This window comes from Gekko japonicus, unplaced genomic scaffold (genome assembly GCF_001447785.1).
Source record: "Gekko japonicus isolate JY-2015 unplaced genomic scaffold, Gekko_japonicus_V1.1 scaffold911, whole genome shotgun sequence".
Lineage (NCBI taxonomy): Eukaryota > Metazoa > Chordata > Lepidosauria > Squamata > Gekkonidae > Gekko > Gekko japonicus.
Window position 1 is genome coordinate 634,044 of NW_015172582.1, and position 21,581 is coordinate 655,624.

Genomic DNA, 21,581 nt, shown 5'->3' on the forward strand with positions numbered 1-21,581 from the left:
GTATCTCTGCTTTAGATATTTGGGCCCAGGGCAGTTCGGTCTTCTTTTAGGCTGGATCCAGATACTGTTTCTTGTTGGTTTCTAATTGGACTTTATCTACAGGAGTTTGGCAAAGGAATGTGTTTGATGCCTTAATAGAGTTAAGGTAAAGTGAAAGCATCTGACAACTCAGATGTGTAATGAATCCTACCTAATTGTTAGCAGATTCAAATAACTGGTCCATTTCACTCTTCCAGATTTTATGAACTACAGAAGGATGCTCCATGACTCCTGTAAATTTTTAAAACAATGTTTAGAGAGAAGTATCAAGTTTGCTATCATCAGATAACTATGTATGGAGAATGCTTTAACTCTGTTGATATTCACTTTTTGTTTTAACAGATGGAACCCTGTGGAACTGGTCTTATTGTTTGGGTGTTTGCCTACCTTTCCAGTCTATCAGCTGGTTACCCCAATGGAAAAGTACAAGAGGTCTGTGACAGTATGATACCCCTCCATGGATATTCTTCACAGTCATTTCCAAAGCACATAATTGAAGTGAACGTGACACAGTTTAGACCAGGAGATCATGTGAAAGGTACTATTTGTCTTGTTTTTGCAATTGCTGATGAGTAGTGTTGCTTCCACTTCACTGCTGCCTGTTGCTAATAATTGGGTGGTTAATTGGTTTGGAAGTCTATAACTGGAATTACCAACAATTGGTTTGAGGATTAATGTCTCCTGTAGAGACCTGTATGAAATGGTACTATGCTTCTTTCAGAAAAGTTTTCTGAGACAAGGTGCTGGCTACCTTTCAATGTAAGAGTGATCATACAAGTGAGCAGTTTTTACTAGGGGATGTTTAGTCTGTTAAATCTCCATGTGCCGTTCTGCTGTTAATGACATAGGAGCATGGCCAGCTTTTTTTTAAAGTGGTAGTCTCATGGGCAGTCAGATCTGCAAGTCACTTATTCATTGCTGTTGCCACTTTGTCAAAGCTCTGTCCCATTTTTAAATTATATCAGTCAGATTTGAGTTTCAAAGGAGTGGAAGCAAGATCTGGCTCTAAGAAGGGAGACTGATTACTAAAGGAAAGGAATAGAATCTGATGTATTGTGGACCAAGGATGGAACGTTTCAACCTCCCTGGACATTTAATAAGTAGTCTTTAAGGGTATAGTACTTCAGTTTCAAAGGGAACTGCCACTGAGAAACTGCTGAGCTGGATTTTATATACAAATTTGGGGTGGATCCAGCCATCGTCCAGGTAGCCTTTCAATAGAATGACATCTGTGATGCCTTGTAGTCCATCTTTGTGTCAGCACAGAAGAGCCAATGACAGGGCCCCCTAAAAAGAGCCACTTAATTTGGAGGAAGGCTCCTCAGGCTGGAAGAAGCTTTCGAGTATTGCTTAGTGGGGTGGTAGGATAGGGGTATGATCCACCCAAGTACAATCAGATTTAGTCTCTCAAGTCCCTACTGAGTCCATCTCACTACAGAAGTAAATGTTGCCCCTTACAGGCTTATGTTTGCTATTCAGCTTCATCCTACTTTGCCGACTCACCAACAGTTGAGAGGGGGTATCTAGTAGACTACTCTGAATGGGTCAGGTTCTTTTCCCACTGGATCTTGCTTCCTTCTCTGCTTTGTAATGTTGCATACCTTGTCCTGGGAAACTAAGCTTCCATTCTCTTTCTATAGCTTTGGATACCCCTAACACTTCATGCATCTGACAAAGTTAAATTTGCTGGTCTTTGAGGTGCCATAAGACTCTTTGGTTTGGCTGCAGCAGACTGGCACAGCTATGCCAATGGACTGCAACCCATTGTTGTGTACCCAGGGAAGCCTGCACACGTGGTCGGGCAAACATGCGGTCGGGCTAAGGACCCGAGCTTTGCTTCAAAAGACAATAGCCTAAACGGATCCTAGCACGCACCAATGGGGAAGCTAGGGTCCTAGGAGGGACCAATGGTCTAGGGGTTGCACTGTAAATATCTAATCACGTGTGTGTAGTGTGAGTTCTGAATATAAGCCGGCAAAGGTATCTCTTGTTCTTTCATCTATAATAAAGTATGAGCTGAATCACTACGCTATGCATCAGTCTCAGTACTTTATACCCATATTGTGGTGTCACAACACTGTGCATTTCCTGAGCTGTCTTCCTTATCAGTGACCTGTTTAAAATGGCCACTAGTGGCTTCCCAATCTGTAGAGGCCTGTATGTAAATTAAAAGATGTCCATATAATTTGCTGTTTGTTGCCATTGTAATTGAAGATGAGTGTTGATCTCTCCCCCCTCCCCCCTTTTTCCTGGTTCTAGTGAGCTTGTCAGGGCCTGCATTTGAAGGTTTCTTTCTACAAGCCCGTAGTGCCAAGAACTTGAGGGGCCCTGCCATTGGGTCTTTTGTGCTAAGTGACAAAATGAAATCTCAGCTCCTCACCTGTGGACATGTAAAGGTAAGAAATCCTACATTTTCCACATAGCTTAAGGAGCCGTGTTTGTCTGTTTCATAATGTTTGCGCAGAAGACAAACTAGCTGGCATTTCCCCACCTATTCCTATGTGCTCATCTTGATATGAGGGATTGAAGGAATAGTTCACATGATTCTGTAAAAATCTGAGTTTCCTGTTTGGATTAATTTAAATAAAATTTGGGTAGGAGATAAACTAGAAATCAATGCTAATGTGGCAGTACCAGTGTCTAAATTCATCCTTCATAGGCAGTGTTGCATCTAGGGATGGGCACAGACCCAAACCTGAGCCAAAGTCCAGGCCAGACTTTGCCTGGATCAGGCATGTGAACCTTGGTTCACGAATGGCACCTTCTCCCAAACACCCACTGAGTTTCTGCTCGGTTCAGTTTGGGGTTCATCCTTTCTGACAGGTTCACACCACTTCTGGGTGGCATTGGGCCTCACACTTGTGCACCCACATCACCTGGAGGTGACGCAAATGTGCGGCCTGATATGGTCGCATCACTTCTGGGTGACATGGGTGCACCAGGGTCAGGGCCTGATGCCACCCAGAAGTGATGCAAGTGCGTTGGGGGGGGGGCAACACATTTGTGTCATTTCCAGATGACGCTGGTGTGCCGGGGGCAGGTGTCCAGGGCCACCTGAACCAGTTCAGTTTGGGTGGGGATTTTTCCTTGGGGATTTGGTTTGGGACTCAGTTCGGGGCTGTCTGGCTTGTGAGCCCTGAACCGGGCTTTCCTGGTCTGTGCCCAGCCCAAATTACATCTCTACCTGCCGTACAGCCATGTGGAAGTTAAACGAACAAATGGTTGCTTGTTAACTGCACATGAAGCTGAAAGTCCATCCCCTTGCCCCATGAATGGAAGGAGGGTGGCTAGCTAGCTAGAGCCGTCTTCTCCTGGGACACTTTTCTACTCTATCCCTTTGTCTTGCTTATGGTGTGTTGTCAGCTGCAGCAGGTTTAGGAGAGGCATTCTCTAGTTATTTCCAAGGTTTGCATTACAGCCATTTTTTTCTTAAAGCCTTGGAAGAATTTGGGTCTTGAGTTATGAAATAAATTCACTTGTAATGGAGGTCTTGTGTGTTTCCACCATGCTCCATCTGAATGTTAGAAGGCTCATAGGCCATTTTTATGGCTAACACTGAAGTCAATACTGGATGTAACTGACATTGACTTCAGAACGAGGAAGCTGAGAGCTCCCGTAGGCCTCCAGAAAGAGGTTTTTTACACCAGTGGATGCCAACCAAGACTTCATATGGAAACAAGCTGTCCACTACAAGTGGACTCAGGGTGGGTTCCATCATAAAATACACAATACAACAACCGATAACTAAAATAATCTAAAATCAACTAAAATAATCTAAAATCAATTAAAATGTATCTAAAATCAATCTTAAAACAGCAATCAGTAAAAAACTGGTGCCTCAACAGATCCAAGCAAGGAGCAGTTAGTTCCTAGGTGGCCATTTGGATCTAAGATCACTGGAGGGGAGCTCAATTAGCAGGTGGATTTCTGCGGCCTCAATTAAAAGCCTGGCGGAAGAGCTTCATCTTACAGGCGCTGCGGACCTGTAACAGGTCCTGCAGGGCCCTGATTTCTAATGGGAACTCATTGCACCAGGTAGGGGCCAGGACCAAAAAAGCCCTGGCCCTTGTTGAGGCAAGTTGGATGTCCCTGGGGCTGGGAACCACCAGGAGATTTTTTAAATTTTTTTATTTTATTTTAAGCAGCAAATGGCGACTGTTCAGAGCTGTGTGCATCTCAGATAGCTCCCGGTCCTGTAAAAGTGTTGCGAAGGTGCCATAAATCACAATGCTGAAAAAGTGCAGTACAGCAAAGTCACTATAGGTCAGATCCAAAAAAATTGTCACTAGAAGGTACTTCCTAAGGCTGATCCCCTTCATCTTCCCACCTTCTGCCAGCATCCTCCTGTGACCTTGCAAAAGCTGATGTTTGAGAATGTGGCACCTTCTTCTCCATTTTGGGGGTCTCATGGGTGATGAACATGAGGATTCCACTGGTGGAAGGTACCATCGGGGGTCCTGACACCCCCCCTCCATCGGCTTTTTGATGCCTGCTCCCCCAAATACTCCTTTGAGCAGCCTCTAAGCTTCCTCCTTCAGAGGGGCGGTGAAGATCCGAGTGCACAGTGGCCGTGACAAAAAGGAGTCAACCACCAGGAGATGCTGATTAACAGATTGCAAATTCATGCGGGGCTAATATGAGGAGAGGGGGTACTACAGACTAAGGGTCACCCCTTTTACAAGACTTCAGTGTGTAGCGTGTTAAACAGCATGAAGATACAACAAGGAAAGTGTGATCTTCCTATATACTGAGAACAGCAATCATGTTTGAACAAATGTGCCCTTCCTGGTATACCGGTGTCTGCTCTACCCCGTACTGTTTAGAGAAATTCAGTGATGCACATACCGTCTACCTCTTTCTGTTAAGGTGGGGAGAGCGACTGGCTCATGGTCAGCCAGTGTGTGCCATGGCCTAGGTGGGGTTTGAACCCAGCTCTTTCTGGTCCGATGGCCTTGACAAAAGTCCTCTTGGTTCCCAACAATTAAAAAAATAATTTTCAGAACCTGTTTTGGGTTAGCACCACAATATTCAGGGAGGGTTTCTTTTAAAGTCTTTCCCCCTGTACTGTTTTTCCATGATAGTACATGTTCTTTTGTGTACTGCTTTGTAAATCTGCCATCTGAGCATGCTTACTTGAGGCACACTTGGGTAAAATCAGTAGCCCTCCAATGATGGTCTGACGAATGGGGGTCTGGGAAAACCAGATTCAGATTTTGCTCAGCCATGATGCTTGCACGATGATCTTAGGCAAGTCACTGTCTGTCTGCATCAGCATAACAATGCAGGTAATTAGTGTTAGGGTAATACCATGGGAAAGGAGCTGCGGTGGCTCAAGTGGTTAAGACGCTGAACTGCAGGCTGTGGAAGGTCAGTAGTTCAGCAGTTCGAGACCCGAGTTGCCACATGACGGAGTGAGCTCCCATCTCTAGTTCCAGCTCCTGCCAACCTAGCAGTTCAAAAGCAAGAAATTGCAAGTAGATAAATAGGTACCACTTCGATGGGAAGGTAACAGCATTCCATGTGCCTTGGTGTTTAGTCATGCCGGCCACATGACCACGTAAACGTCTTCGAACAGCGCTGGCTCTTCGGCTTTGAAATGGAGAAGAGTACCGCAACCCTAGAGTCGGACTCGACTGGCTTTCAAGCAAGGGAACCTTTACCTTTACCTTTAATACCATGGGAAGTATTTTCTGTGAGTGGTGGTATCAATAAGCAAATGATGTCAATTAGCGAATAAACCAAGAAGTCTATGGATTTTCGTAGGCTTTTCTGGGCATGAACTGAACGGCAGGTTCAATTCTGGTGTAGAATACTGAACTGGGACTTCTATGTTGTAGAATTCAGCTGTCAGTCATACAAGCAAGTCTAAGAAAACCCATATAGATGCCTACTGGATTGCTCCTAGAGAGGCACCAGAAACAGTACGGTTCCTGTAAGTATATTCGACCATCTGAACTATTCTCACAGTGTGGGGTATGTCAAGCAGATAAGAGGGGTATGTATGCCCGCAACATGTAATGGACTAAAATATATGACATGCCTTTTTTTGGCTTGGCATTCCCCTAATAACTGTGGTTGGCCTTCTTCTCTAGTTTTGGTGTTATGTATGTTTGTATCTTTACATGTTTTGATTGAATTATTTTATATACACTTGTATAAAGTGCTGTTGAAATGAACATGTTGAAAAGTTTTGATGTTTGCTGCTTTGTCAACCCTATTTGAGTAGCAAGGCAGCACAGAAATGTTTTAAATAAATAACCTTTGTACTGGTTTGTGGGGAGAGCTTGCTGTATGAGTAAGGTTAGATTACAGCTTGGGTTCAGATACTAAGTACACATTATTCTTGTTTTCAGTGTCACAGTGGTAGAAAAATATAAAACTTTCTGGGTAAAAATTCCTGGACCTGTGATTTCCCAGCTTAATATACCAGTTTGGACAACAACAACATTTATTCCAACATCTCAACCAATTCCCCATTTAACCCAACCAGTAAGTAAAAGTGACAACCATGTTGTCTTGATTCTAGTGTGGAATTTGTAATCTTCTGCCATACAGTAAGACTGCAGTATGAAGAGAATTGAGACCCAGTCATGTAATGCCAGGTGCTACTGGAAAACTATGTCTTTGCTGGGTATCCACATGCATAGGTGGAGTGGCTCAGAACAGTATTTCAAATGTTTGTGTCCCATTTGGTTATGCTGGCATGCTAAAAGCCAGTTCCTTCCACCAAGGAGCTCAGGGCAGTGTACATGTTTCTTCCCTTTTCCATGTTATCCTTATAACTCTCCGAGGTAGGTTAACTGGGGAGAGAATGCTCGTGCAAGGTCATCTTGTGCTTTATGGCAGAGTGGAGATTTGAACCCAGGCATCCCAATATTCCAGCATACTAACCACAAAAATGGTTACATTGACTTACTTATCACATGTTCCTAGGGCTAGAACTTGGTTCAGGTTAAAAAAAAGTTTTTACTTTCAGTCATATGTAGGGGGAAGAGGGTCATGTAATGGAGATATTTTGAGATTGCCAACTACAAATTGGGATCTGGGTGATGTGATTTGTAACTGATTTCTGAATTGGTGTTCAGGTCTAAATATAGCATCAGTTGTATGGCTATATTTTCTTTTTTCAGTCTTTTGGATTCCTTTGGCTAGTGGCTGCAGACTAGAGCTCAAGCTTTCTTGACCCCTGTTTGCTTTCTTCCAGATAGCAATCTCATTGTAGTTCCAACTTCTAGGTGGATGCTATTGCCTTTGATACAGGGAGGAAGGATCTCCCCACCCCCCCAATGGTTATTAGTTTTGACCTTGGTGTGTTTTGACCTTCTGCGAAAATGAAAACCTAATGCTGTCTTCTACCTATTCTTTAAATCCATAAGGGCCTCCTCTTTAATCATTTTAAGTTTTCATTAGGTTAATGTAATTTTGTAGACTAGTTTGGGATGGTTCAGAGAGCCTTTAATTATACTGTTGTTAATGTATCATTTTGCACAATTAGAATAAGTGTCTGACTAGGACAAGATTGGGATTGCAGCATGCATCCAAAATTATAGACCTGTAATGTTATGATGTCAAGAATCTGGTTGTGAATGTGAAGCTTGCAGCTTAATAACCACCAGGAAAATGAACTGTAATTGCTAGGTAGCAGTTCATGGCTGTGGGAAATGTATTTCCATTAAACCCCTTGACTGCACAAGCTGACATTCAGAAAAAGCCGTATTTCTCAAACAGTGACCTCTTCAGTGATACTGTTAACACAGCTTCCTGTTTTCGTAGTTTAATGCTTCAGACTGTGGCAACACCAAGTTCTGTGTGAGAAACCCTTCTGACTGTGATCCTAAAACTAAAGATTGCTTCTTCCTGTCCTTCAAGCAAGACCATAGTGTGATGCTGGTTGAAATGAGTGGTCCAAGTGAAGGCTATATTGCATTTGCATTGTCTCATGACCTATGGATGGTTAGTAACTTCTCTTATTCTGCAGTTGAAGCTTTTATTACTGTTCCATAGCCTTCTAGCCCTGAAAGGCCTTCAGTTTGGTGTGGTGGTTAAGTGCGCGGACTCTAATCTGGGAGAACCGGGTTTGATTCCCCACTTCTCCGCTTGCACCTGGCTAGATGACCATGGGCAAGCCGCAGTTCTGATAAAAGCTGTTTTTTGAAAAACAGCAGTTTCTGTCAGAGCTCTCTCAGCCCCACCTACCTCACAGGGTGTCTGTTGTGGGGAGGGGAAGGGAAAGGAGTTTGTATGCTGCTCTGAGACACCTTTGGGTAGTGAAGGGCGGGATATAAATAAATCCAATCTCTTCTCTTCTTCTTCTCTTCTCTGAAACTAGTGAATAAGATTAGTCTCAAAATGCTATGCAGGTGAAGGTACTAGTACAAATCTAGGGTAACACTTCTTAAGTGGTCCGAAGCAACATACATTCTTGCGTTCTGTTACTACCAGAGATTATAGCTACGTTGTGAATTTATACTAACTTAATGTATGTATGGTGGCTCAGGAAGTACCACACATGAAGTGTGTATTTATGGTAAATTCATGTTAAATCTGGGTAAGTTTTCACAACCTCCTTTGTCTTAGTAATGCTGGTCCTCAAAGTAAATAGAAGGTAGAATGCCCTGCAAATGCAATTTAGCAATTTTGTAATTTTATTTACAGGGTGGTGGTGATGATGCATATCTCTGCATTAGTGATGACCATCAGGTTGGCATAAGTACAGCCACTCTGACTGGGCGCAGTTATCCAACTTTTGACTCTCAGGTATTATAATTCCACTTGTTTGTTTGTTTAGAAAATGTATATGCTCCCTCTCCAGAGACCTGTCTGAGGCTGCTAGGCCATGATGAGTTCCATCCTCTTTTGCAAACCTCTTTCCTAGTGCTCTAAGGAGAGAACCAAGATTTCCTTAAGGGAAGGGGGCATAGCTCAGTAGTATGACACATGGTTTTTATGCAAGATGTTCTAGATCCAATCCCTGGCATCTCCAGTTAAAGGTTCCCAAATCACAGCTCTTTGGGAAGAATAGACAGTACTGGATGGCCCAATGGTCTGGCTCGGTGGAAGGCAGCTTCATATGTTTGTAATCAGTTCTGTGCCTACTGTTGGTAATCAGTTCTTTTGCTTCCAAGGCTCTTGATAGTTCTTTTTTTAACAAACTTTTTATTGTTTGGATATAGCAACATGTTCAATATTACAACTTTTCTTTCAACATATATCCTTTTCTCTCGTATCTCCCCCCCTACTCTTGGCCCCCCGCAATGCTCACACCCCCTCCTTACCCCTTTTACTGCTCTATCCTTAGATTACATTAAAACATCTTTTTTTTCCAATTCTTCAGTTACTACATATTCATATTCACTATCAGTTTTTCAAGTAACATTATAGCTATCTATTCAGTCAATTTCTTTTTCGTATTCTGTTAATAACTATCAAAGCAGAGTAAATTGTTTTTAACATCCCAATTAATCTCCACATATTCTTTAAAGTCTATCCATTCGGTTAAAAAGTCTTCGTCTTCTTTAGTATTAAGTTTCCTTGTCAGTTTGTCCATTTCAGCCATAAAAAGCATTTTCTTTATCCATTCCCATGTTTCTGGCACTCTATCTTGCTTCCAAAATTGTGCGTAAGTCATTCTGGCAGTTGTAATCAAATACCATAACAATGTTCTTTTGGTTACATTTACTTCTTCCATCTTAAGTCCAAGAAGTAATACTTCTGGTTCTTTTTTAAAGGTACATTTCAGGATTTTCTGCATTTCATTATGGACCTCCGTCCAAAAAGCCACAGCTTTGTCACAAGTCCACCACATATGGTAAAAAGAGCCTTCTTTTTTCTTACATTTCCAACACTTATTAGACATATTCTCACTCATATTTGCAATTTTTTTAGGTGTCATATACCATCTATACATCATTTTATAACAATTTTCTTTCACATTATTACAAGTCGTGATTTTCATTGACTTTTCCCACAAATATTCCCAAGATGACATAGTTATTTCTTTATTCATGTTTATAGCCTATTTTATCATTTGTTCTTTTACCGTTTCTTCCTCTGTATACCATTTTAACAAAACCTTATAAATTTTTGATATCATTCTTTTCCCTTTTTCTGCCCATACACACTCAATTTCATTATTTCCTCCCCTAAAACCATACCTTTTTAAATCTGTCTTAAACAAATCATAAATCTGTCTATAATTTAACCAGTCATATTCAAAGTCTAGCTCTTCTCTACCTTTTATCACAAAATTCTTCCCTTCTATTTTTAAAACATCTCTATATGGTATCCAATCTTTGCCTTTGTGTCTTGAATGTGGTTTAATAGGCTCTTGATAGTTCTCATGCTTCTTTTTGCCCCGTTCATACTATATTTTATACTTGACTAAACTTTATTTCAATACCTACTTCACCCATAATGGGAAGCCAATGTATGCGCATGATAGTTGTGCACATGGTAGCAGGAAGGCCTACCTTCTCTGGCTTCTTCTGCATATGTAAACCTTATGTATTATTTTTAAAATACATATTTGGCTCCCATGCATGATCTGGATTGGGGAGGTACAGACTAAGAATTGTCATCATGGGTCTTCATTCTTTCTTCATGGCGTTCTTCCTTTCAGTAGTTTCTGTAGAACTAAATCTTTGTTGCTGCATTTTGTAACATGGCATCTTTACATTATGGGTCTGTCTCATGGGGGAAAATTCTGCTTGTACTCCAGCCCTTTTCGAGATCTTAAAAACCTATATTCTGCAATTACTCTGTTTCTTTTATAGCAATTCATATTGTCCCAGGCATGCCACAGTTTTCCCTTAAAAGCCAGCTAAGCAAGCCATACTTGGCTTGGAGATACTCATTTTTTCTGGCATCTTGGACATGAGATGGGGGAGTGTGGGACTTTAGTGGCATAAATATGACTGTTATCTAGGCTTGTTCTTGCACATATGAAGAATACAGAGTCAGACAGGCCACAAGTCTACCAAGGTCAGTACTGGCTACTCTTGAATAGTAGCAGCTCTCCAGATTCTCAGACGTTGGTCTTTCACATCACCTACTGCCTTCTTTTAACTGAAGATGGTCAGGGACTGAACCTGGGACCTCCTGCATGCAAAGTAAATGCTCCACCCTGACCCGCAGCTTCCATTTAAGTTCTTTAAACAAGAGAAGTCATATGAAGCTAAATTTTCACTTTTTCTCAGAATGCCCTTGAAGAAATGTCATGGAGGCTGGCTGATGGTCTTATTCAGTGTTCTTTCCAAAGGAAAATTCATCTTTCTGCTTTGCAAGGAAGGTTTAATTTGGATGCAGACTACTACATATTTCTGGCAGATGGTGAAGTTAGTGAAGGTACGTTTGGAACGGAGTGAGTGTCTAGCCAAATGCTTATCCTTAATAAAGTGTCACTACACATTGTGGAGTCTCATCTTAAGAAGTTTAATAATTTTGAGCTTATGTGTAAATGCGGAGAACTGTAGCATGCAAATCTCTGTGAGAGCTACGTGCTGGTGGTGGCTGTGGGCTTCATTTCAGAAGAATCCAGTTGGCAATAACTGGAAATGGATTGCGGGGCTAGGTAGACTCTGGTTGTTATTTAGGAAAGGAATGTGTCTCTTGTCCTGGGATCAGCAAGTAATGACTGAAACCCAGAAGGTGAATTGCTAGTAATTTGCTTGTTACTTGGGTAGGGAAGAAGCAAAACAAAATTTCTTCTCCATAGATCCACATTATTTATGGACTGCAACTCAGGACATTCACCATGTAGATAAAAAAATATGTGATGGTTTTCTCCCCTCCTCCGTCACCCTCATAATCAAGGATTACAACCTAAAGGTGTTCTCTGTGGCCTTCAGCATATGAACAGGGATCATACGAACACTATTCTGTTTCTTATCCATGACGTATGATATTACAGATTTTTTTTGTGAGGAGTGAGTTTCCTTAGGTAGCCTTTTTTCCCTTTCTCCTGCATATCCATAAAAGTCAGACTTATGCCCTTTTCTATTAATGTCTTTCTTTCTGAGTGTAGGACACAAGTGAGTATTGCCTGAGCTGAAATATAAGGGAATATTTTATATTTTCTCCTTTACAGGAGGCTATTAACATTTGTGGGTGGGTTTTTAGCATCAACAAAATATATGTTTTATAGATGTGCATTGTATAGAAAACAATGCTACTATCTAGAGTGAGGGGTTCTTGCTTTTTTTAAACTTAAATATTGCCATAGAAAAGCTAGTGGGCAAACATGTGAAAAGATATGCCATAGGCACATAGTCCAGGTAAAGTAATGCAGGGTGATTCCTCCTACCCCTTGGTTGCCAGTGCTAACATAATCTGCACTGTATGTTTTTTAACAGATGGTACCATCCTTAAACACCACAGACAGCCTCTGATCACCAACAGGAGATACAATGTGACAGGCCCACCAGAAGATATCGGGGGATCCCGCTCTCCACTCATCATCAAGGCACATGGTACGAAAACCACTCTAGTTTTGCATGTGGTGGTCTGAATGTGGCTTCTGTTGACCAGTGATTTGCACCCTGTCTGGTGATACCATATTCCATAATGGGCAAATGCCCATAGAGAACTCATGAATTTTTCTTGCTTTGTACATCTGTTGTGTACTCAGTTTTCTCAGAGAAAAGGTTTTAATTCCTGAACTACTAGAAAAACTGGGAAATAGTTGAGGTTGAGCTTCCGCAATCCTCCTCCCTCTCTTTCAAATGCTCCAGGATTCTTCTGAACTTGTTGTGCTGAATTTGTTGTGCATGCCTTCTCTTTTATTTGCAAAAGGGAGACAAGCATGCCTCTACCAAAATGTGCAGGTATGGCTTCCAATTGCCTGAACTAGTGAAAGATCCATCAAGTTTGAATGTTCTCTCCCCTGCTTCTTTTTTTCAATATAGGCTTTCTACTGAAGACTTTTATTCTTACTGCAGTTGGTCCAAACCTATACCATTAAAGCACTTGGATGTATCTTAATTTTCTCTCCTTTCAGGTGCACTGATGTTTGTTGCATGGATGACCACAGTTAACATTGGTGTCATTGTTGCCCGATTCTTCAAGCCAGTTTGGTCTCATTCATTGTGGTTTGGAGAAGAGATCTGGTTTCAGGTAGGGAAGAAAAAGCAAAATATGGTCTTAGCAAGCATTGCATTCTAATGGAAGCCCCCTCCCCCAACTTTACACAAGTACTTAAAATGCTGCTCATAATTAAAAGTGGCACATAAGCTCTTCCTCTTTAATGAAAATTTTCTGCCATATGCTGCTCATACTAGGACTTCAGTAGAAACTGCAAAATGACTTTCATGTAAAACTCATTTCAAAAAATATCTTTAACAATAGGTTCATCGTATGCTAATGATGACAACCGTATTACTCACAAGTATATCTTTTGTTCTTCCCTTTATATACCGTGGAGGTTGGAGTCAAGTAAGTAACTTTTGTGAAGTTCAATCTGTGTTTGGGCTGAAACAGGATTGTTGGATATAACAAGTGACATGTAACATCTGCACCTGAATGGTTTTATTAATTGTCCAATGCACTGGTATGGGTTCTTCCATTCTTTCTTTCTCTCATCAGTGAATTGTATGATAGTATGGATGGCGTTTTGATTTTGGATACACGATTGCCAAATTGAGAGCCCTGTTCTATCTCTGGATGCCTGGCCCATGTGGGGGTGTGCCACTCACTCTCTTGCAGCATAACTGTTGTGAATGTGGTATGCCCACCCTTGGTCAATGTGATAGATCAAATAAATTGTTCAGCTGTGTTAATGCTTACATAGCAGCATGTCTTATGAGGGTGATGTTTTAAAAACCTATACAGTCAGCTGAAACTTCCTCAGTTGTAAATTTCAGCCTGGTCTTAGTAGGCTCAGTTAACTTTGAAGGAAGTTGGAATGATTTCAATGGGTCTAACTTCCAAGTAACTGAGCTCTCAGGTTGCAGTCTAAAGCTGAGAGCAAAGTGCTCACTAGTGAATATTGTCATTGCTGGAAGTAGGGTTGTCAGGTCTTACCTTTCCTATAGTGGGGGGCTCCCGGCTCCTCCTTGGGCTGTTTCTGCCATGCGTGTGCGGTGCCATGACATCACCAGAAGTGACATCATCACACTGGGGGTGTCCCGTGCTGATTCTCTAGCGTTTGGGGCAAAAACTCTATGGTAACCATAGAGTTCCCCTTGAATGCTAGAGCGTTGCTGCATGATGACATCACTACTGGTGATGTCATCGCATTGGCAGTGTCCCCTGTGGGATGCTGCTGTTTGGGTGTGGGGCTTCCCTCGCTGGCCAGCTGGCTGGCAGTGGATTGGGCCCCCCAAAATTGGGGGATCCCCTGCCCCAACTGGGGGGATGACACCCTAGCTGGAAGCTACCTGATTTCTGTAGCACAGGAATACATTGTTGCTATTCAGCTAACCACAGTTGAGCAATAAAAAGGAGAGCAGGGCCAGAGAGGATCCTGCTATGCTCAGGGAAGTGAGAATGTCCTACCTGATCAGGAATTGCTCTTCTGGTTGTCTGATTAGTTGGTCCTACCAATTCTGAAATACCACTGGGAAGCAGATCTGTGTTCTTCCAAGTAGACCAATAAGCACGAAGTGGATGGGGCTGAATGGAGTTTTCACTGGCTGAGGCAGTGTGTTCAGGCGATTCTGCCTGCATTTGGTTATCTGGCCTCCATGTTGCCTAAATTCTTGTTGCTTAATTACTCCAAAGACAGTTGGAGTAACCAGGTAACCTAAAGCTGGTTACCATAGAGTTTTTGCCCCAAATGCTACAGTATCGGCACGGGACACCCCCAGTGTGATGATGTCACTTCTGGTGATGTCATGGCACCGCACACGCATGGCAGAAACAGCCCAAGGAGCAGGGCTCTTTTTGTAGCAGGTACTCATTTGCATTTCCGGTAAGCACTTGGGAGTCTGAATACATCAAAATAGCTCTTACTGTGGCCAGCTGTGATGGTTGTGAAAGAAAAACGGTTGTATTGTTAAAAAGATTCTGATAATTAAAATGGTATTTTGTACAGCGAGCCAGCTTCCATCCCTACCTTGGTTGTACAGTGATGGCTTTGGCACTCATCCAGCCCCTTATGGCGGCATTCAGACCACCTCCGCAAGCACCAAGGTAGGCACATGCTGTATAATAAAGTGCCCTAAATGTGTTTCTTAACAAGCCCTTTTAGAACATTTAAAGAACAGCAATCCCGTGAAAGTGGGGGAAGGGCACACACTCTCCCCCCACTAAGGGATTCTGCTTATTTATTAGCCAATGGGATGTCCACAGAATAGCCACTTGTCTCCTATTTCACTGCCTTCCTTGCTATTTTAAACCCTAGAGAGGCCTGGGATATTCTCATACACATACGTGAGGCCTGTCTTAGTGATTAAGAATGTCACCAGCCAGAATATGATGCAAGCAATATGGATTCATGCCTTGTCTTAATCCTGCCCTCATTTTGGCTAAAGTGGAACCCTCAAAATTTTTTTTAAAAAAGTACAGCCAATTTCCAGTTGGGGGCTGAAAATCTCCCAAAATTACAGTTGATTTCCAGATTACAGAGATAGGTTCCCTTGTGGAAAAATGGCTGCCTTGGAGGGCGGACTATATGACACTATATCCTGCCCTTCACAGACTCCACCCTGAAATCTTCAGGAGTTTCCCAACCCAGAGTTGGCAACCCCAAGTCAGCAATCCTAATAAAGTTACATTGGCAGGTTGTGGTCTCCCCATCCCTTCTTAAAAAATCATGCCACTATCTAAAATTATGCACTGACATATTTCCCCCCCTCTTCTTGTGGAAACAGAAGGCAAATTTTTAACTGGCTACACTGGAGCACTGGTACAACGGCTAGAATATTAGCTGGTGAGTAATACTTTCTGGCCTTATCCAAATGGCTGTGTTTGTAGTAGCTAACTACTGCCAAAGGCAATGTTATGAACTGTGTGCACAGCAGCTGGAAAAGTGATATACTTAAGCAACCTGTAGTTAACATACTTAATCACAGATTTTTCTCCTTGAAATTACACACATTGAGAGTGTAACTTTTAAAATATGATTTAAGTAGGAATTAGGGATGTCTTCTGCAGCTGTCATCTGTGATTTTTCCACGTAATTGCTGCACGTTGTGTCTGTGATTCAGTGACTGTGTACCTTATGGCTTTTTAAGTGTAAGCACTGCTGGATACTTGGGGTTAGGTGTGGAGCTTGTCCCTTCTGTAGAGTGGGGCATGAATCCCCTGCATATGTTGGGGTTGGGCTCCCCCTACTCTTCCCTTCAGTAGAAGGAATTAAATACCATGATGCTCAGAGGTCATTTCGAGGGGGATCGCAATTCCCCCGGGTGAGGTACGGGGGGCGGGGCACATGACGAAGCCTCGCCCCCTGCTTCCAGCCACCCCACTTCCAGCCCTCATTCAGCCAGGAGGAGGCAGGAGAAGAGGGAGGGTAAGTTGCTTCCTCCCTGCCTCTCCCCACCCCTGCCTGCCTGGGGCCAGGGAAGGCCTTCGCGGGGCTTCCTTGCACTCCCGCCAGCCTTGCAGGTTCACCACCAGGCCCCTCATGGGGCTCGGCAGTGGAGCTGCAAGGCCAGCGGCGGCGGCCGGGACTGTTGGGGGTGGTGTGTGTGGCCTTATGACACACTTCCGGTGATGTCAGGGGGTGTGGCCTTATGACACACTTCCGGTGATGTCAGGGTGTGTGGCATATGCTAATGAGTTATGCTAATGAGTTCCCCTAGCTCTTTTTCTACGAAATGACCCCTGATGATGCTGTATCAAACAGCTGAATGTCATGTTGCAAGCACCCAACTGGTATATCAGCTGTGGATTTATGTTTGTTTATCTGAAGGGAAGATTATGTAAGTGCATACATCTTACCTTTAATGGTCTTAAAACTGTGGCCTTGCTCTTAAACAGTGGTAACAATGTTCCTGGGGATGGATTTGCCAGCTCTCAATCTTCCAGATCCCTGGGACATCTATACCATGATTGGATTTGTAGCTTGGCATGTTGGCATTGATGTTCTTCTGGAGATACATGGCTATTGTCTCATCCGCAAAGGTACAAATAGAACAATGCAGTGACAAGTGATAAGTCTTTGAGTTCTTTGTGACTCCTAACAAACATGCATGTTGTTATACTGGCTTCTGCTATTATGAGCAGTTCACACCTAGGTCTTCCCAGCTGTGTTCTACCCTTCAGTGTCCCAAGCATGCAGTTCAGTGGAGAAATGTATTATGTGACTAGGACTGCATCCACGCAAGGTGAATTGTGCTATTGCTGTGCTCTTGCAGCCATGCATAACTGGATGTTCCTATGTGGTAAAGAAAATTATGATTGCTATAATGCAACAACAATGCAGTATCCAATGATGTATGGAGGCATGTAAGCATGTTGTTGCTTCAGTTGTGCTTGCAGGTTTGTGCGCAGTCATGGTAGAAGCTGCTGGTGGGATGCATGTATAAAGTGGCCTGTTACCAATCTTTAAGTGAAAGCATATGCTTTGTGGATTAATGAGGATCTGGCACTGAGATGGTGATATTTCCCCATCCAGATCAAATGCTCACCAACACATTTGTTCTCACAGAAATAATGGGTGTGCTTTGACTAAATCTCTGCCAGTATTTCTGAGCTTGCGGTTGTCATATATAACACAGCCCCATACAAATCCCAAGAGCTTCTTCTTTCCAGTTTGTCTCCAAACTTTGTCTATATGTTCAGAATTTGTGTAAGCAGGAAAACTATGCTGTTGAGACTTGGAAAAGGGTCTGACTTTCAAGGTCTTGCAAGAGCTCTGAAGCCAGTCCCTGCAAATATGGCCCATTCCTCTTTCTGCTGATCTAATGTTAATGTCCAGCATTGGCAAGGAGCATCACTATGACCAGCAAGGAGAGCTGGTGCAAAATGTCCCTGATCATTTGCAGTTCTGGGGGTTGGCTGGCTCTGAGCTGCAACCTGTTAATTAACATGACCATGTAGCCAATATAGGCCTGCTGAATAGCAGATGTTGGAATGAAAACCAGAATAAACAGTACAGGTGACAGACATTAGATGTAAAATGCATTCCCTCCCACCTTCTGACCCTTCTGCATTCCCATCTGACCCTTAAATATAGACAATTAGGGGCCTGAGCCTTTCCAGGCTGCTGGTTGTATTTTGAGGTACAACTGTGAAAAGTATACAAAGACTAGGAATAAGGCCTGTTGTGGAAATAAATATAATGAGCTCTAGAAAGAGACTCTGGGCCCTGGCCTTGGACACTCAGCATCAATTTGCTGTGGCGACCTCAGTAGGGTATAATGACACAGAGCTTACAGTTTTCTTCAGGGGAACTGATCTCTGCCATCTGAAGAGCAGTTGTAATTTGGAGTGATCGCCACCCTTCACCTGGAGATTGGCAACAATGGTTCCCTAGGAGGAAATGGCTGGTTTGGTGGGTAGAGTCTATGGCATTGTACCTGTCTGAGGTTCCACCCCTCCACAAACCCCACCCTCTCCAGGCTCCATCCCTCAAATCTACAGGAATTTCCCAACCTGGAGGTGGCAACCCTATCTCCTTCCCAACCAACCATCAACCTACCTTTATCTGCCCCTCTGACTTCAGCTTTCCATCTCTCCCCCCCACACCTGGAGCCTCTACCTAGGAAAAGTACAGTCTTACTCCTCCTCAGTGGGGACCCAAGAAGGAGGGGAAGCAACCTCAGCAGGGTATAATGACTCAGAGTCCACCCTGCAAAGCAGCTATTTTCTCCAGTGAAACTGATCTCTGCCATCTGGAGAGCAGTTTTAATTCTGAGTGATCTCCAGCCCTGACCTGGAGAATGCCAAAGACAAAGTGTGTATAAATATAGTCACAAACAATATCCACCAAGATTTAGACCATCTACAATTCACAACTATGTTCAAAACAATATATTATATTCATTGAAATGCAAACAAGGGTTAGTGGTCACAACCCAATAGAGTATGTAAACATAGATCCAACAATTTGCACATAGAAGCTGTATTTATGCTGGTTATATAACTCTCATCTTTCAGCGGTATACACTCCTTGGTTTTCGTATGTTGCGTTATGTAATGAATCTATTGTACTGTATAAAAGAACAAAAATTAAATTAAAAACAAAAATAAAAAAGCAGTAGGCTCTTCTGTAATTTCATACATAAGTAGTGTCCATAGACCTCCAAATAGAAAGTAACTGTAACAGAAGACTCCCACTGTGGAAAGAATAACAGCCGAACGCGTCTCCCAGGTATAAATCAAGCGTTTCAATGATCTTCAACAGCGGCTGGTATGACGGAACTGTGAAACAATCATAAATATATACAGAAAGACAAGATTGACAAAAGAGCCTACTGTTGGATCTATGTTTACATACTGTATTGGGTTGTAACCACTAACCCTTCTTTGTATTTAAATGAATATAATATATAGTTTTGAACATAGCTGTGAATTGTAGATGGTCTTCCCTTGGTGGATATTGTTTCTGACCTGGAGAATGGCAGCAATGGTTCCACAGGAGGAAATGGCTGGTTTGGATGGTGGAGTCTACGGCATTGTACCTGTCTAAGGTCTCACCCCTTCTCCAACCCCACCCTCTCCAAAATCATCCACTCAACTTCCACAGCAAGAACATGGGTCTGGCAGACTCTGCTCTGAAGTGCTAATTGCTACACCTAGGGTTGCCAACCTCCATGTGGAGCCCGAATATCGCTAGGTATCACAACTGAATTCCAGACAACAGATCTTTCCTCCCCCCCTGGAGAAAATAACTGTTTTGGAGGGTGGACTCTATGACATTCTATTCAGCTGAGGCCTCTCCCCTCCCCAAACTCTGGCCTCCGTAGGCTCCACCACAAAATATCCAGGAATTTCCCAACCTGGAGCTGGCAACCCTAGTCAGGACTGGCCCCAATGGGTTCCCCACAAAGGACTGGAAAGGGCCTCCTGCCTTTGCTTTTTTACTGACAGAACCAAGCTTGGTTGCCTAGCAACAGCCACTGAGGGAAAAGTTAGTCCCACAGGAGCCAAGCAGGAGCAGTGTCTTCATGAGGAGAGACAGCTGTTTTGGCAGTTTATTCTGTGAGGGAATAGTGTCCAGCTGGTGGTGGATGTGGGAGAGGAACAGACCCAGCACCCAGCCAATGGCATGTGAGTACTCTTGAGTGGCGGTTGATGGGCCATTGGCTGATGGAGCGCACTGCACAGTCAATGGGAGAGCTGGAAATGGCCAACACGTTAGGGCAATTATATATATCAGATCTTCCTCATCATGGAAAGTAGCTCTGGATGACAGAATAACTGAACAGTCCCCTTGGAAGCCTCAAAATTCTTGCTGGCCAGTCTTAGTGAGATCTCCTCTTACCTCTTACATCACCAAATGGAGATCTTTTCTTATCTCTTACAGCACCAAATGGAGGTAAGAGGACAGGTTTGTCTATAGAAAGCATTGAATTTGAACAGTGTGTGGATATCAAATGAGTGACAACAAGGGCCCTTCAAGGTTGTTGTGAATTTGTGGATAAAACTGATTGGCCGTAATGCTGTGCAGATGCAGGTGTGCTTAAACTCATGGATTCAAAGATCCCTTGACAATGTTGGATTGTGACCACTGGGTCTTTTTTTAATGCTGAAATGGTACACAGCAGTGATGGTGAATGTCCTTTTGAGTACAGCTCTAATGGTGTTTTATTATGTTGCAGATGAAGTATTAGAAGATGACAGGGTACAAATTTTGCAGTCTCTTACCTCAGTAGAGGCACAGGTAAGTTTAATGGGCGAGTAAAATTATTTTCAGAAAAAGTGCATGGGATGAACTTCCTGGAGCACCATTTCAGTGTGTTCATGTGTGTGGGGAACTGCCTCTTTGAATGCATCTCACATTTTAAAACAGCATGTAGAATGTGGATATATCAGGCATGTGGTGAGCCGGGTACTGTACCCCTTGAAGTACTAGTTGTCCATGAGTAGGGAGATCTATTTTTATAGAGAGAGCATTATTTAAGCATGCTGTCCTCTCCTTCCTCCCCTGCATCTTGAAGTGGCACAGTCCCTACAGGACTGTTAGCCATTGTTTTTCTGAGTATTCCATATCTTCTTGGACCACCTTTCCCCCCACAAGTAGGAACATTCAAACTTTTCATCTTTGTTTCTTTCTAGGGCCGCACATTTAAAAAGACGGTGTTAATTATCTACATTTGTGGCAATATAGCATTTCTCTTTACCTTCCTGACACGAGTTGGACGAGTATGACAACAAAGCCGACTAGAGTTTGTGAAAGAATTACCCAGTGGAGGACTGCCTTGTTGAACTTGCACAGGAAAAAGACTGCACACATATCTTTCACATTCCAGTTCAGGATTTTAAAAAAAATCTGTTATGCGACTATAGTTCTCTTTTCCACACAGTGGTCTAAGGGTGAAACTAGAATTTCTCTACAAATGTGTGGTTCTCTGGTCCTGATTTGGTTCTGCTTGGATCTCCATAGCAACTGGACATGGTGTTTCAACAAGCTGTGTTCCCACTGTGTGGCCTCAGTGGCA

The 21,581-nt window shown here is 42.9% G+C and overlaps 1 protein-coding gene across 1 annotated transcript; it reads left to right on the plus strand.

Annotated features, from left to right (window-relative positions):
- Positions 1 to 472: 472 nt before the first annotated feature.
- On the plus strand, positions 473 to 21,298 carry LOC107119043 (ferric-chelate reductase 1-like). Its single transcript, XM_015421465.1, has 15 exons — positions 473 to 577; positions 2,299 to 2,435; positions 5,877 to 5,971; positions 6,393 to 6,528; positions 7,813 to 7,992; positions 8,695 to 8,796; positions 11,235 to 11,382; positions 12,390 to 12,506; positions 13,034 to 13,149; positions 13,381 to 13,467; positions 15,068 to 15,165; positions 15,846 to 15,904; positions 16,957 to 17,100; positions 20,742 to 20,803; positions 21,199 to 21,298. The coding sequence occupies exons 1-15, from the start codon at positions 484 to 486 to the stop codon at positions 21,289 to 21,291; spliced, it is 1,668 nt and encodes a 555-aa protein (XP_015276951.1). The 5' UTR covers positions 473 to 483; the 3' UTR covers positions 21,292 to 21,298.
- Positions 21,299 to 21,581: the final 283 nt, after the last annotated feature.